This window comes from Papaver somniferum, chromosome 10 (assembly GCF_003573695.1).
Source record: "Papaver somniferum cultivar HN1 chromosome 10, ASM357369v1, whole genome shotgun sequence".
NCBI classification, from domain to species: Eukaryota; Viridiplantae; Streptophyta; class Magnoliopsida; order Ranunculales; family Papaveraceae; genus Papaver; species Papaver somniferum.
Window position 1 is genome coordinate 52,674,606 of NC_039367.1, and position 17,637 is coordinate 52,692,242.

Below are 17,637 nucleotides of genomic sequence, written 5' to 3' on the forward strand. Positions count from 1 at the left end.
CTCGAAATCTTCGTCACTTCCAAGTACTCCATGATCCTAAAGGTTGTAAGTTCAGCATCATAGTTGTTGAAGATCCTAGCGATAACAATGAGGAAACAAATGCTCTCAATCATTGTTATACAGTGTCATAGTATTATTACACAACATCAAAGTTCAATTGTATCACAACTTTGAAAACAATACTATGGTGATATGTATCACTCCCCCTTAGTCAATACTTCATCTCGACATGAAAACCACTCTCCCTTACATAATGATCCGTAAACCATATGTATTTGTAGTTTCACACTACACATTAATTCTCCCCCTTTTTGTCAATAAAATTGGCAAAGGTACGAAAATTAGTGGGATCCTAATGAAATTTCCACGGAGATACTTCATGACCAAAGGTGTATTAACATACCAACAAATTTAGATGCAATCATAAAGTCGAAGCTAAATGCATTCATCAAGGAGTTTATAAAGATACAAGATAACCCCTAAAATATTCCACAACCGCACTCCCCACAAAGATTTGGCGATTAAGCACAAGTTCAAAAAGAACTCTCCCCCATAAAATGTCATTCTCGAAAGAACAACAAAGGCGACCTTACTTTCACAAGAAAAGAAGGATTTCTTTGGACATAACCAAATCACATGAAAAACATGAATTTGAGTCCAAGGTATTCAATTGAATTATTCACAAAAGAATTCATGATTAATCCAATCGAAGTGCACAATTAAATTAATCACAAGAAAATCCATGATTAATTCAATCAGAATACACAACTAAATTAACCACAAGAAAGTGATCAATTCAATTGGTCATGCTCAAACATAAGAAAACTTATGGAGCAACACATTATATGCACAAAAATGTGGATCGGAGATCGACCAATACTGCGGAATAGACAATGATTCATTTTATTTTCCATCACTATTTGCACAATGACATACAATAGACTTAATCCTTGTAAAAAAAAGTTTTATCCTTTCTTCCATCATAACAATGACATCGAAGGCTTTAACTTTTATAATGTCAAAAGTTCATTCTATCTTCTATCAATACTTTCATATCGACATAATAGAGATAACTTTTGAACAAGTATGGGATAGTCACAGGTTCACGGACGTAAACAACATATCCCATAACAATTTGCAATATATAAAATCATAAAGATTAAAATTGCAAAGATCATCTTCCAAAAACTTAGAATTTAAATAAATAAATCTAAAAACATTGAAGATGAAAATCGTTGGACATAGCTATGTGTACTCACAATAATGGCTATTCCAAACCCTAGTTATAAACATAAACAAGAATAAAAATTCTCATAAGAAGTTTCCTAGACAAAAAGAACAATTAAGAAATCAAAAAACACTTCTCAGGCAGAGATCAAAGTTCAGGTACGGAGGCTTCACTGGTACCTAGACCTTCAAGTTTTTGACTGACAGAGTTGACACCATCTTCAAACACGGCATTGAGGCGATCCTTAAGTCGTGTCCTCGTAAGAGCAATTTCAGAGTTGACATTAATCAACTCGGTTCTTAACACATCAAGATATTTGCGAGTGTTAACTAGTAACTTCTTAGCATCATTAAATTGATCGATAAAGTTTCGAACAACTTCATTAGAAATCTCTTCATCTTCCTCAAAATCTGAGAATTTATCAGGAGATTGAGAAGATGTGTCATCAACTTCCACTAGAGAATTTTTCTCCTTCTTTTCGAGACAAACACCCTTATCAAGAAATCCTCTTGGAAAATTACAAGTTCCCGATGGAGAAGCCATTCTTGACGAAAACGTAGCCTGAGTATGCGTACTTCTTAAACAAGGATTGATATTTAAAAGGTTTCACAGGAACCAGGAGATTAGGGTTTCTAAAGTTGGTTCGTAACATGTAACAAGGATACCCGTATGAACACAAACTTGGCCCATTATCCATAAACACTCAAGAAGATAAAGACTTAATTAGAAACTTTTCAACACATAATGTTTGCCTATGTGAGAAGTTTCACAGATCTTAGCTCAATAAATTTTGTATACTCATATGAGAGAAACTTTAGAGCATAAGAGTAGCAATTTTTGATACACAAAATTTCAAAGAGAAATTAAGAAATTAAAATCTTGACAAGACAAACACAAATACTTATGTAAAAAATGTTTCTGATTGATAATCCAGTTAAGAGCGATAAGAAAATAGCTAGAGAGTCACAAAACACTTTCCCATCAAGTATACCTGACTATATCTCACTCAACCAGGATTTTTTGTGAGTGAGATTTCAACCTTGTGATTAATTAGCACAAGTATGAGCCTTGAGCTCATTAAATGATTGTTGTTTTTCATTAAACCTCTTTTTCCTAATATTTGGAGGAAAACCATTTTGATGTGAAAAGTTATCATGAAATTTGCTATCATCAAAATAGGACGCATAGTGCTTATTCTTACCTGAAGAACCTTGCCCAGAGGGAATAGACAACCTGTTGATAATTTCTTTATATCCTTCAATTATACTTTTTAAGTTGTCTTCCATACCTCCATTTTTGCTTCCTTCTTCTGATACCTTTTTCATATCATGAACAACATAATCTCCCTTCTTATTTGAAGAACATCCATGAGTTCTTCTTCGTCGATATGGTTTAGGAAGACTGTTATGTGTTTGAACATTTGAGGAACGCATTGAACTGACTTTCCTGGTGGGATACACAGGGTGAGTACTAAAACCAATAGGTTTAGACATACGAATGTCAGTTACACCTTTGAGAATTAAATCTAAGGTGTGTTGAAGACGAATAATAGAATTGTAATTCAACCTAGAATTCCCCTTTTGTTTATGTGGCCATTTTGAATCACAATAGAGACACACTTTCTGATCACCTGAGTGATTAGCCAGAATAGTCTTAACACCATTGTTGGGAGAGTTTTTCCTTTTGTGTGATGTGGGATTCCCTTGATTAGAAGAAGATACAGGCACATCTTTTTCAACAGAAAGGCTTTTCGGTTTTGCTTCTGAACCAGTAATTTTTCCAGTTAAATCAGAAGCAGTTGGTATGGTAAACTCTTTTGAACACTCTTGAAATGAGAGTTTACTTCAGAGATGTTCAATTTTCAAAGCATCCTTTTTGAGATTTTCCTCTTGAAGAATCTTTAAACGAGAGTCACGCTCACATATCATACCAACAAGAACATTGAATTTGTGTTTCAACCGGTTGACATTATCATCCTGGATTCCAACAATTTTTAGAATCACATCACTCTATTTGGCTGCATACCTTTCAACTTCAGAGTCAGACTCGTCGGTAAGGTGGTCAGGGAAACACTTGTCAATGTATCTCTGTTTCCTTTGAACACAAGGTTCTTCTATATTCGAGATTGCCAAATATTTCTCTTTAATAGATTTCATAGAAACAGAACTTTTATTTCTGGCGATGCGTTTATCAGAGACAATATCGTCTCAGATCGCTACAAACACAGACTTGTAAGGTCTTTAATGTGTTTGCCTGCTCTGATACCAATTGAAAATGCGGGGGTCTAACAACCACACCCAACAATTCGTTTGCAAATCTGAGAGGACTTACTCTAATACTCTTTCTAGAGAATCAATTAGAAAGTCAAACTCAATCTAGAATAAACTATATCAAAGAGTTTAATATCTCTAACTCTTAATTCAATCCGCAATCAGCAAATAGAAATATGCGAGCCCGATTGAATAAAAGAGGAAGTACTTGAACGGTACCAAACACCAATTTTCAAGTGTCAATCAATGTAAATCTACAACCCAAGGTTGGATATTCTAATTGATTGATCTTAACGCACAACCTGTGATATTTCAATTATATAACAAAATATAATGCGGAAAAAAATAACACAGACACCAGAATTTTGTTAACGAGGAAACCGCAAATGCAGAAAAACCCAGGGACCTAGTCCAGATTGAACACCACACTGTATTAAGCCGCTACAGACACTATCCTACTACCAGTTAACTTCGGACTGGACTGTAGTTGAACCCTAATCAATCTCACACTGATTCAAGGTACAGTTGCGCTCCTTACGTCTCTGATCCCAGCAGGATACTACGCACTTGATTCCCTTAGACGATCTCACCCACAACTAAGAGTTTCTACGATCCAAAGTCGAAGACTTGATAAACAAATCTGTCTCACACAGAAAAGTCTATAGGATTGAATAAATCTATCTCCCACAGAAATACCAAAGAGTTTTTGTTCTGTCTTTTGATAAATCAAGGTAAACAGGAACCAATTGATAAACCGGACTTATATTCCCGAAGAACAGCCTAGTATTATCAATCACCTCACAATAAACTTAATCGACTAGCGAAACAAGTTATTATGGAATCACAAACGATGAGACGAAGGTGTTTGTGATTACTTTTCTATCTTTCCTATAAGAGATAAGGTGTTTGTGATTACTTTTCTATGAGACGAAGGTGTTTGTGAAACAGCAAGATCAGATCACACAACTACAAAGAGAATCGTTGGGTATGGCATACTTAAGGTGACTAGTTTATGAGTTTGTAATTCCCAAACACATCATATATTTTCGGTTCGAAAACTTCCTCCAGTATGCGTACGGGTACGCATACTTAAGGTGACTAGTTTAAGAGTTTGTAATTCCTAAACACAACAGATATTTTCGGTTCGAAAACTTTTACCAGTATGCATACGGGTACGCATACTTATCTTGTCTCCTTCACCAATTTGGTATACACACATATGCATACACTTGGTTCCCGGTTTATGGATTTATACACTAATGTGCGAACACACTATATATGCTTATATCCAAAGATGGTTACATTATCAACTCTTTATTTCAATCATTGAAACATTCTTCTATAATGATAATAGCCGTTTTCACACACTATTAGCATTAACACAATTTCCAAGATATTGAAATAATCATTATCGAAACATTCCAAGTCTTACACCAAATGATTGTATCATACAAACCATGTAAAATGTTACTCGACAATTTTCTCATGATATAAGATGAACTTGGTCGAAGCGAAAGCTTACCAACACATATATGTAAGCGAGATATACTCAACTCGAAATCTCAAATGTGTATAGAGAAAACTATATCGTAACACGACTTCTGTCTCAATATAGGAGATAAAGTAGAAATAGACTTTCCAAGTGATAGATGAGTTTAAATCTCCACATACCTTTTGTCGATGAAGTTCCACAAGCTCTCCTTAGTAGTTCTTCGTCTTCAAGTGATAATCGCCGTGAAGTATAAGCTCAACTACACAAACTATGTCCTAGTCCGAGACATCTATAAATATGCTAGAAATCAAGACTTATAGTTTTGATCACTAACATTAACAAACATGCTTGAGATAGCAACGCATGCGAGTTCGACCGAGCAATACTCTAACAATTATGAGTTTTAAGAGGTAAAAATACCACTCAAGGTTTATAACCTTAATAACTTCTCAACTGTCGTAGTATATTATTCTTCTACGAAGTTTACTTAAACAAGTCTCTTCCCAACTCAATCATGTAGGATATTTTGCTAACTTTTACAAGTCGTCAGTGACATCTCTGATGTTCCAACCATCAATTCTCGCGAGTATCTTTAGGAAGGTGATAAAACAGTTTTTAAGAACTTAAATCGAGAAAAAATAGGTGATATAGATTCAGATCCAACACTTTTGAAGGATCTACAGGACTTTGCATCTTTGAAATCGCATAGATCTAGCTGTGTCCGAGATCAACTTACCAAGTTTTAGAGAAATCAAGAAGAAAAGTAAGAACTGTTAGAGCACTGCTCGGTCAAACTCGCAAGCGTTGCTATCTCAAGCTTGTTTGTCAAGTTTAGACGCAAAAACTATAAGTCTTGATTTCTAATCTACTTATATCTAAGTCTCGGATTAGGACATAAAGTTTAGTTGAGCATTAGACTTCACGACGTTCATTGATTGAAGACGAAGAACTACCAAGGGGAGCTTGTGGAACTTCATCAACAAAAGGTATGTGGATACTTGAACTCATCTATCACTCAAAAGTATATCTACTCTATCTCTTTGAGACAAAAGTCATATAACTATATAGACTTCGATTATATACATTTAATATTTCGAGCTGAGTTTAACTCGCTTACATATTTCTCGAAATATCTGTTGGTAAGCTTTCGCTTTAACCAAGTTCATCTTATATTCTTGACGAAAGTAAAAAGATGATCATGTGAAAATATCCTGGTAACATCTTACATGATCTGTGTGAGCCAGTAATTTGATGTAGACTCGGAATGTTTCGTATTGATCATTCGGTCACTTGAAAATTGCTTCGAAGCTAATAGTTTGTGTGAGACAGCTATGTCGTCTTCTAATAATGTTTCAATGATTGAAATGAGAGTTTAGAAATATTAACCATTAGATATAACACAATATGCGTACTTGTATGTTAACTGTTGCAAGTTACTCCAAGTCCGGGAAACATAGTATGCATACCCGTATGCGTACTGGTTGGTTTAATGAAAGTCCGGGAATTTAGTATGCATACCCGTATGCGTACTGTCGTAAAGTTCATGTCCGGAAAATTCAACTGAGTTTGGAAGGTATGCGTACCCGTTCGCATACTGGCAAAGCCAAAGTTAGTCCGACCACTTAGGTATGCGTATCTGTTTGCATACTTGAGTAGGTTATGTTCTAAAATCGTTTTGTTCATGAACTACATTTATATATTAAGGAATGTAATATTTTGCAAACCGTGGATATAATGTTCATGAATTGATTCGAGTGAATCAAAATCGATTTTGTTTCAATTGTGTCTTGTATACTTCTATGAGAATATAAACAATTGAACAACTCTAGAACTAGTTCCATTTGAGTCATTTGAACTAGTTAAGATTAAGATGAACAAGGTTGATATGAAAGTGTTCATATGTCTAACTTTCGTTAACTATTGTTGAGCCAACAAGATGTACACGTTTATGTACGGTTACTCATATCTAAATGAAATCAATTTTCGTTTGTGTGTAACAAGCTAAGTTCGATCTAACGGTTGAAATATATTAGCTTGAGTCTAATCAGGTTTTGATCTAACGGTGAATATTGAATGCTTTGTTACCAAGGTAACATTGATTACAAACCCTGATTTGAAGATTATATAAGGGAGAACTCTAGCAATTGGGAAACCTATTCCCCACACCTCTTGTATGATACTAGTTGCGACTAGAGTCGATTATCCTTTAACCTTAGGTTTTTCCCAAAACCCTGTAGGTTAACGACTTAAAGACTTCATTGGGATTCTGAAGCCAGACCCAATTATTTCTCTGTAGTTGCGTGTTCTGATCTTGCTGTTTTCTATCGTATTGAGTACTATCTTCTCTAAGATTTGCTCGAGATTTAATCTCCGATAGCCAAGATAAAAGGTAGGCACAAACATCTTCGTCTCATCGTTTGTGATTCCACAATATCTTGTTTCGCTACCATACGATTAAGATTATTGTGAGGTGATTGATATTACTAGGCTGTTCTTCGGGAATATAGTCCGGTGTATCAATTGGTTCTTGTTCACCTTGATTTATCAAAAGACGGGACAAAACTCTTAGGTATTTCTGTGGGAGACAGAGTTATCTATTCAATAGACTTTTCTGTGTGAGACAGATTGGTTTATCAAGTCTTCGACTTTGGGTCGTAGCAACTCTTAGTTGTGGGTGAGATCATCTAAGGGAATCAAGTGCGCAGAGTCCTGCAAGGATTCAGAGGCGTAAGAAACGCGATTGTACCTTGATCAGTATGAGATTGGTTAGGGATCAACTACGTTCAGTCCGAAGTTAACTTGGAGGAGGCTAATGTCTGTAGCGGCTTAATACAATGTGGTGTTTAAATCTGGATGTGAATCCGACCTTCGGGTTATTGATTAAATTGATTGACACCTGGATATTGGTTTTTGATACCGTCCAAGTTATTTTTTATATTTAATCGGGCTCGCAAAATCGTATTTGTTTAACTGCAGATTGAATTGAGAAATTGAGATATAATTCTTGGATATATTTTTCTTAAGATTGAGTCTGACAGTCTAGTTGATTCTCTTGAAAGTATATTGGAGTTAGTCCATATAGATTGCTAAACGAAATATTGGGTGTGGTTGTTAGACCCCCCTTTTCAAGAACTTTCACTTAGGGTTTTGAAAATCTTTTGAAGGTAGAGAAAAATCTTTACACCTCCCTGTTTGGAGTAGAACCATTCAAGATTACATGTCCATTTCCTTCTACATGGACTATTTTTTATAGGCAAAGTGAACTTCTAGAGTTATGATAAGATACTTCTGGTCCTTTGGCGATATGGTACGTCTCTTCATCGCTCGGACTGGTTACTCGTCGTTCTCCTCCGAGATACATCGTGCTACTCTTTTATTGCCTTACTCCTTCGTCGGGTAGTACTGCACATCGTGTTACCTCCTCCTCGTATGACACCATCCGTCGCTCTTCTTCAGAGCTTCTTACACGATGTACCTTTGTTCACAACTCTATCGCATCTCTTCTGATTCTCATTAAATGCATTGTTCTTCTTTTAGACTTAACCGTCAGTCTGATTTGACTAGTCCTTACATGTGTCCTTCATGAGGCGAAGCAATAGATGTTTTGATTTTGGTATAATCGTTTTTCGGGCACTTATCCGATGCATCTTTACTCACCTTCTTATTATATGATCACCTCCTAGGATGCTTACGTGTGACAATCAGATATTTTTCGGAATCAAACATACATTACCGCCTATAGAGTTTATACAGACACGTAGGATGATTTTCAGGTAACCAACAGTTTCCTCAGTGGACATGGTCCAAGAATGACGTCCGTTAGATAAGAGTGATCAGCAGATAGATGTCAACCAGCCAGCAGCGCAGTTGCCAAACATACACAGTTATCGTTCTAATTCGGTTTTAACTTTTAACCAATGAAGCTGGTCCACTCGTATGGTCCGTAATACGTTAATACAAACAGTACGTGTGTGTGTTGTGACACATCCTTTTCTTATCCACCAAACAAACAGACACTCCTTTTTTTCTTTTCTTTTTACTAATAAATCTAGCAGCGACAGAACTCCACAGATAACTCATCAGAGTGTGCCACACAATACCCCAAATTTTTGCTGCTTTTCATTTTCTTGCGATCAATTTATTATTTACTGCTCTCCATCTCTCTCCAATTCTCTTCTTTATATTTATTGCAATCTGCACGGAACCATGTGCTGACTACCGAGGAGAAGGAAATAAGGAAGTTTCACACCCACACCGCATACATATAACTTCTTCTTCTTCTTCCTTGTTCCGTATCTAACAGTTCATAACTCTACAACCAACATTTTCCTTTTCTTCTCTCTCACAAAACTAGTAGATCTTCTTCAATGGAGATACCCAAACCGGAAGAACAACCAGAAAATATCCAACCCCAACTGAATCATAATAATAATAATAATACTCTGTCGCCGAGTAGTAGTGGAAGAAATAATGGTCTTTTGAACTCACCTGAATTTGAGTTTTGGATGGTTAGTAATCCATCGTTTCCACAACCTAATCTTCATTCTGCTGATGAGTTGTTTGTTGATGGTATTATACTTCCTCTCTGTCTTCTTTCTCATGATGAACAACAACAACAACATTCTTCTGATGAAAACCCACTAAGAAATCTCGATGATGTTGATGAAGAAGTAAATGAAACCCCCATTTCAGAACAGGGTCTAAAACCAGAACCAGAATCAGAAAACGGACCGAGTCGTGAAATCGGTACACAACCAGGTTCAGGTCCCGAGTCATCATCTTCTGCTGCAGCAGCAGCCTCGACAACAGTGTTCTCGACATCAAAGAGATGGAGAGATATATTCAAAGTCGGTGAGAAGAAATCTGTAAACAACAACAGCAACAATCAAGAAGAAAGTAAATCGGGTGCTGAGAAATCAGAGAAGAGGAAAGATAGAAAAAGTAGTGGTAATACTAATAATACCAGTAGTACTGCTAGTGGAACAAACAACTCGGCCGAGTTAAACATAAACATATGGCCATTTTCAAGAAGTAGATCAGCTGGAAATAATAATGTGAATCGTCCAAAAGTACCATTAACCCGGAAGGTAAGCAGTGCTCCATGTTCGAGAAGTAACTCGGGCAGTGAGTCAAAATCAAGGAAATGGCCAAGTAGTCCGAGTCGAGGTGGTGGGATTCATTTAGGAAGAAGTAGTCCTGTTTGGCAAGTTCGTCGTGGACTTAATACTGCTTCAACTACAGGGATGAACAAAAATTCTTCAGAAGTGGTAGTTAAGAATGCTGATATTAAGGTTAGTAATGTTAAGAAAGAGAGTAATGCTGATAGTAAGGTTAGTAATGTTAAAAAAGAAGGTTCTGAAAGTAGCCGATGGAGTAAGAGTCGATTAGGTGGTGGAAGCGGAGGCGGTGGGAGTAGTGGTGGTGGTGGTGTCGTCAGTGGTTTGAACTTGAATGTTCAAATGTGTATGGGTTATCGCCAGAATTCAATTTGCAGAAGTGATGAACATAGATCAAGCTTGCTTGTCAATGGTGGTGATCAAAATTGCAGCGGCGGTGCTGCTGGTAATGGTGGAAATGGTGTTAAAATGTTTAATATTCGCACCCTATTCTCCTCCAAGAAAGTGTATTAAGATCAGACAGAAAAAACCTCTTTTTGTGTATGTTAATTAATTGCGTATAAGATTATGATAACTATTTAATTAACTACTTTTTTTTTTTTGCTTAATTATTATTTCGTAGTACTCTCTGTAGAGATATTTATAAGTTTATCAATTCAGAGAGCTATCGCATCGCTGCTTCTGGTATTAATATTAATCAGGATTCCGACATAAGATATTATCTTTTCTCTGTGTATTCAATAATTCGGGCGGGTTCTTATAATGGGAGAAGAGAGAAACATGTGATCCTCAAATAATGGTGTCTCTGAAGTTAATGTCTTATGATATTATGATTTTTCTGACTCTCTGGACAAGAGTTGTTCTCTTCTCCCTTAATTTGTTACCACCTCCTAATAATAAACTAAACTAGTTCAGATTTTAGTACAAGTTGATGTTTCAGGACATTATTAGCATCTTTCATGTATCATCCATTGTTTGTTACCTATCAAAAATTCACGGTCACAGTAAATGGGTGCGTGCGACTGTTAAGATGTTTGTAAAGACGTTTTGACTGCCATTTTTTAAACCAGCATTGTTAGTTATTACTTGTTAGTTGTTGCAGTAGTAAATGTAGGTGACAAAGTATGACATCAGTACAAAAGTGGGTAATGCCATATGAACAAGGACTAGATGGCCAGGCTCCTCCGAGTAATCACCTATCAGGAGTGGAGCTGATAGAGCATCTGAGAGCAGAAGCCAGCAGCGACTAGATACGGAAAAAACAGTCACATGTAAAACATTGCAAGGCTATTATGCGGAGCCGTAACAGCAGGCAAGGCCGTTGGTGTAGTTGTTAGTGAGCTGAGTATCGGCGCAGTTGTTAGGGAGCCTAGTTCTCTCCAGCCACTTATATGCTTAATTCCAGGGAAAAAATTGATGTGGTCCAGGAACAACTGGACTTAGCGCGCAGCGGTTACCGAGGATGTGAATGCTAATGATGATGAATAATTGTCCAATGTCCAAACAAGGTTGATTATGAAGAAGATGGCCACATAACTGTCAAAACTTCAATTGGTGCAAGTTGGGAAGTTTGTGTGGAGGTTGAGGAAGAATTCGAGTTGCAGCTCTGGAAGTCATAGAAAAACAAAACAAAACAAAGAGCAAAGCTCGGCTGCTCACTCCTTGCCATCACCAGAGTTGGTGTGGTACCACCTCCTAATCTTATCTTATCAGATCAAGTGTGGGCTGAGTACGCGAACCTGTATGAGGAGATTGTATTGGAATGTAGATTGATCCAATTCATTGCCTGCATTTCAAGTTACTGCAGAAAATTTTGCCCAGATTTTCATTTTATTGTGATTTCAGATTTTATTTGTGGTTGATTGCGTTGTGGATGTCAACCCGAGAGGCAGTTTACTTCCCAATCTGTGGTATCTCTGCTCTCTTGATGCCAATCCTAGAAAACTTTAGTTTCTAATCAGCAAATCATTTGTGAAGTTACTCTTGGGACTCAATTTTATTTCCTGACTGGGGTTGTATACTTCTACTTCTTATGTGACGCGGCAAACATTACGAATGGAAATGGCTGATTAATTTCAGAGACATCACGGTCCCTAGAGACTAGAGTGTAGTTGGAGACTTTAATGTTGTGTTTGGCGCATATGAATCAATCTAGTGGTCCTCTTCCAAGGCCTGTGTCCTATGAGGATTTTTCCTTCAGTTCTCCAAGACATGTGAAATACATCATCTTGATACAAGAGGTGCTCAACTCACCTGGACAAATGGTCGTAAACACTCTCCAACATGTTAAGATGTACTCCCTCAGTTTCTTTTTTATAGGCTGGTTTCCTAAAATATAAGTTTCAAAAATATAGGCTGGTATCTCAATTGGGATATACTAGGTTTCACTTTTACGATTTTAACCTTCTTAAAATTGTTTTTTTCCCACTGAGACACCTTCACCGTCATTAAAGGCGTCCTTCAGCTTCATCTTCTCCAGCAGAAACCACCACCAGCAACACCATCGCCACCACTACACCACCAGAAACACCATCTTACCGGAATCATTCTCCTCCTTCTTCTTCACAGCAAAGACGTTCTCATCATACCACAATCATTCTTCTCCTTCTTCTTCACAGTAACACCAACAAAACCAGTCAATTCTTCACCATCTTCAATGGTACCATTGATATCTTCTTTCTTCAATCTAATCAACTCCGACAACAACTCAACTGATTCAAGACTGATAAAATGGTTAGACATTCATTTGGTTTTGTTCGTCAGTAAATCCACAAATCAACTGAAAATATTTTGTACTCAATGGTTTTGAAATTCAATGAATGGGTTTGCAGAACAAGACTCAATGATTATAAATCTAAAATCAAAATTTGATGTGGATAAAACTTTGCTAGACAATTAGATTTTCATGGGAAACTTCGATTGTTGCTTTAAGGAATTTTTTCTAAAATTTTGCTTTAAAATTCTTACAGTGTAATGATGAACGCGAAGACGACGGCAAACAGAAGAGCAACAATAAGAATAGACATACAGAAGAGATGACAAAGCTAAAAGACCCGAGTTGTTCCGGTAAGCACCAACTAAACCAGCTAAGGAAACGAAGAGGATTAGTATTCCTATGAAGAGAATTGGCCACCGGAATAGACCTATGCATTCGTTGTCTGGTTTTGATGATAACCAAATTCCTGAACCGATTATGGGTATTGAGCAGAGTAAGGCTATGAAGTTTAGAAGTGATGTTATGTTGTTTCTTAGTGCCATTGGGGATCTAAGTTGTGATGGTGGTTGTGGTTGTGGATGTGGTTTTGAGAGATTTTTGAGTCTTGAGACTTTGTTTCGGTGAAAGGGTTAAAAGCGTTGGTTACTCAATTGTGATGGTGGTTGTGGTTGTGGAGTAGTAATCCACTGTGGATGGAGAAAATGAGTGAAGTTTCTTTTCCGATTGAAAACTTATGGAAAGTTCTCATTAAAGAATATGGAGAATGGAGTTGAGTTTGTTACTGTAATTGTAATTTAAAGAGATGGGAAGTATGGAGTTACTGTAATTGTTACTGTAATTGTAATTCCACAGTATGGATTTCTCATACTCAATCTACTCAATGGAGTGATCATGGAGGAAATGATCATAGAGTACATTCAATACTGGCCAGTATTGTAACTTGGGAGAAAACACAATCATTAAATTACTGACCCTGACTAGCCTAGGCAAGTTTTTAATCAACCAAAATGGGAAAAAACACATAACTCCAAGCCAGGAGAACAATGGTGGTACCACCCAAAAAAAAAGAAACCAGAATCTGGGGCTATAATACTCCAATTACTAAATCTGACTATGCTGGCCAGAGAGGTACTGATGAGAATTCCAACATTTGGCCGTCTACACAACTCTGTGATCTACTCGACAGCCTACATCATAGCTTTGGAAAGCTTTTCCACAGATTCCATAGCTTTCTCGACAACGTGCATCATCTTCTTCGCCTGTACGTATGTGCAAACATAATTATTCAAATATTTTCAATGCGGGAGCTGATGCGTAACCTATAGCGCCATTCAAGTGACGGGTTCTGTGTAATGATAATTACCTTGCAACTCAAAGAACAAAATCTGAATGAACCAAGCAAGGTCCTGCCACAAATTTCACATGTATTTGTAACTCTTTTACCATGTCTTAATTGAGGGCGTTCGTTGAGAAAAACGATTTCAGCATTGTTAATTACATAATGTTGAACACCAGAAATGTCTACGTGCTTCTGAACTTCATTAACCCTTATAACGTTGTGGTAGTTAGACCTCCTTATCTGCAATTGGCGGAACAAAAATGTTACGTACTCATGTATGTTGAGTACTTACTTACGTTGTGGTAGTTAGAGTGGAAACCCATACAATAAAAAAAAAAACTGAGAGAACTTACTTGAACAATGCGATGTTCTCTATGATGAATCAGACAGTAAGAACAAATGGATTTACCCATACAATCCAAGCAGAAATATTTGGATTCACTTTTAGACATTTCTTCCCCATGGTCTCTACAAGGAATGAAATAGTTTGCTTCCAGTAATGGCCTTAACCATTGAGCACCAAAGCCATTGTTTTCTTCAATTGGGATAAGCGGAACGACCTAATCAGAACACACAAAGAGAATTCTAAATCAGGTACATTCTCACACATACATCTGCATTCTATACAACCAATTTGAAGCCACCATCATATTTAAAAATTGAAAGCTAGGCTCATGACGTGCAATTCAAATAAACTGTATAGCAAGGTACTCTTAAGCAAAAATCGATTTTAGGCTGGTAAATCACTGATTAGAAAGACTAAAGATGGTAGAATTTTCAACTGGAAAGTTGAAAATGATGACTCTCTATGCACGTAGCAAGAGGCATTTGAGAAGGTTAATTTATCTTTGGGATTCAGTATCGAGTTGAAGTTCGATGACTATGTTATCTACAAGGAGGAAGAACTAGTTCATGCTCTTCAAGCAGTCTTAAAAGTGGTGTTTGAGTATGCTAAAGATAGACCTATTATCTTCTCAACTTTCCAACCAGATGCTGCACGGCTAATCAGAAGTTTACAGAAAACGTATCCTGTTTATTTCTTAACAAACGGCGGAAATGAAATTTACTCAGATGTAAGAAGGAATAACAAAAGTAGTGGGAAGGGTTAGCTTACTGGTTCAGGTGGTTTGGGTAATAGATCCCTGTATAGATCAAGCAATGGCTTCGGATAATAGATCCCTGTACAATGCTTTCCTGCCAACCCACATACAATCGCTACTGGAGGGAGGTCCATGAGCTGTGCTATCTTCATTTTATTGATCGATTTGGCTCTCTGCAAAAACATCATAGTACAAAGGTGTTTTTAGATACAAGGAAAACACTGCAGAGTCACCAAGTATTGTTCCCAGTCATAGATTTTTGTATAGAAGGTGGTGCAATATTAAAACCTTTTTTCTTCCGACAAGGTCAGAGGCATCATCAATCCAGCTCTGGTAAAGATCGTTGCCGATGATAGTTTGTTTAAAATCCATAGCAAGCTGGCCCGTTCTTTTTCTTTTCGTATTCGCCTTCATTTGATTTGCTTTCATAGGGTCTAAAACTATTATACTCCATGGAGACAAACATTGAAGGATGCAGCTGTTAGTGTTTAATAATTCATATATATGTTCCAGATAACTACAGTAATGCACACCGTTTCTTCGATTTTCTTATGGAAGAGAAGCCAATGCTGATAAGTTCGTTCCAAAATGGTTCGACTTGAGTGATGAAGTAAAAGCTACACCATGGGGTGATGTACGGTCTTACAAATACAATGGTAACTATGATGAACACAGGGCAGTAATAGATACATCTACAGATAAGGATGTAGACATTCAACCAACTGAGTTCAACCCCTGGCCTTTATTTATGCTAATAGAAGTACACGGTCACTAGCAGATCAAGATGGGTAAATATGTACATATATCAGTTCCTTTTGATCTATTAGCTCACCGTGTTGAATCTTCTCCGACATGGTCACAGGAAGGAAAAAAAAACTGACTCAAATTATCTTTAAAGCACAACGCATCAAAGGTAAAAACAAGTTTGAAATCACATACCTGAAGAACTTTCTTGCGTAATTTCATACTCCTTCATAAATTCCCAGGCCTCATTCAATACTTGAGGATCACAGTCAAGTACATTAGGGAGTTGGCCATCTCTAATTAAACGCCATTTATGCATATGAGGAATCTTGTAGTGAATTCCACCCTTGATTCTAAGAATCTCCTTCATGCAAGATTGTAATGTTATGAAAACATTATTTGCGTCTTCAACCGAGAAATTTTCAAACGCTCTCGTAACACTTGCGATAAACTCATCTACTGTGGTTGGAGCATCAGTATGATGAAGTGCAGATATAGCGCTAAAGAACCCAAGGTCTAAAACATTCAAATCGGGGCTGTTTGGAGGTTGACACAACAACTCTATATCCAACCCGTAACTTTTAACCGCTCCCATAAATTTTTTATCATTCTCGTGGACATGTGGTTTTGCATTGTCTTGTTGTATAAAGATCTTCTTACAATTATTAAACCATTTCTTCTTGATAGCAGGCAGCAATTTCTCAATCAAAAAACACCTCATAACCTCTTTGTCAACAGATTTCATGGCCTTGGTTTCCATTGTCCCAGCTTTGCGGTTTTTGCTGCTCCTTTTTGCGGCTTCTTTAACAACAAAAGGCCATATTCCAATCTTACCATCAAAACCCAAGCGAGGACGAGCCACGGCCGTTAAAAACATGATTTTGGTGATAAAATTTTTACTTTTGCACGTGCGTAAAGGCTCTTCTTCTTCGGCATGAAGATAATATTTTTGTGCTCTTCTTGTAATGTAAAACCATTTTTCATCTATATGAATTCGATCCAACATGTCAATGAATGAATTTGAAGATTGGTTCATACCTTTGTCTATCATTTTTAAGCAAAAATTCACCCTTGCTATCTTGTTTGCATCCGTAAGTCCCGGCCTCAAGGCATTCGAATGTGGTCGAAGATTCCCATCCTTGATTCGTCGATGTACTGTTGAGGTTGACAAGTTTAGTGCGTGTGCTAATCCTCTTATCGTTGTTCGTTTGCGAAGAGGTACCAACTTAATTCTATGTAAATCTAATTGAATTCTCTTTCTACCAACTCTGCCGACCATCTTAGAAGATATATCAACCACATCTCCATTTGTATCAGCCAGTTTTGCATCATGCCATAATCTTGAAACAATTCTGATACCAACTTTAAATAGAGCGGCAGTATCAGTGATAACTCCCTTGCGAAGTCTCCTATTTGTGCTTCCTTGCATCAATTTTTCAAGAACCTTTCTCTTCACATCAGAGGTTAAATTCTTCTTCTTATTTCCATGGCGAATAGGTTCTGGTTCTGCGATGGTGTTAATGGGACAGTGTATCTCTTCCTCCTCCCCCTCTTCTTCCTCTTCTTCTTCTTCTTCTTCTTCACTATCACCATCATCATCTTCTTCCGGGTAACATTCGTTTAAATCGATG

General features: G+C 37.1%; 2 protein-coding genes across 2 annotated transcripts; one reads left to right on the plus strand and one right to left on the minus strand.

Annotated features, from left to right (window-relative positions):
- Nucleotides 1–8,180: 8,180 nt before the first annotated feature.
- Nucleotides 8,181–10,922, plus strand: LOC113318526 (putative uncharacterized protein DDB_G0277255). The gene has a single exon (XM_026566695.1). It carries the CDS (start codon nt 9,358–9,360, stop codon nt 10,618–10,620), a length of 1,263 nt encoding a protein of 420 aa, XP_026422480.1. The 5' UTR covers nt 8,181–9,357; the 3' UTR covers nt 10,621–10,922.
- Nucleotides 10,923–13,440: 2,518 nt separating this feature from the next.
- On the minus strand, nt 13,441–16,628 carry LOC113319515. Its single transcript, XM_026567757.1, has 6 exons — nt 16,202–16,628; nt 15,551–15,702; nt 15,277–15,435; nt 14,516–14,722; nt 14,187–14,402; nt 13,441–14,082 (listed from the first exon to the last, which is right to left on the minus strand). The coding sequence occupies exons 1-6, from the start codon at nt 16,599–16,601 to the stop codon at nt 14,011–14,013; spliced, it is 1,206 nt and encodes a 401-aa protein (XP_026423542.1). The 5' UTR covers nt 16,602–16,628; the 3' UTR covers nt 13,441–14,010.
- Nucleotides 16,629–17,637: the final 1,009 nt, after the last annotated feature.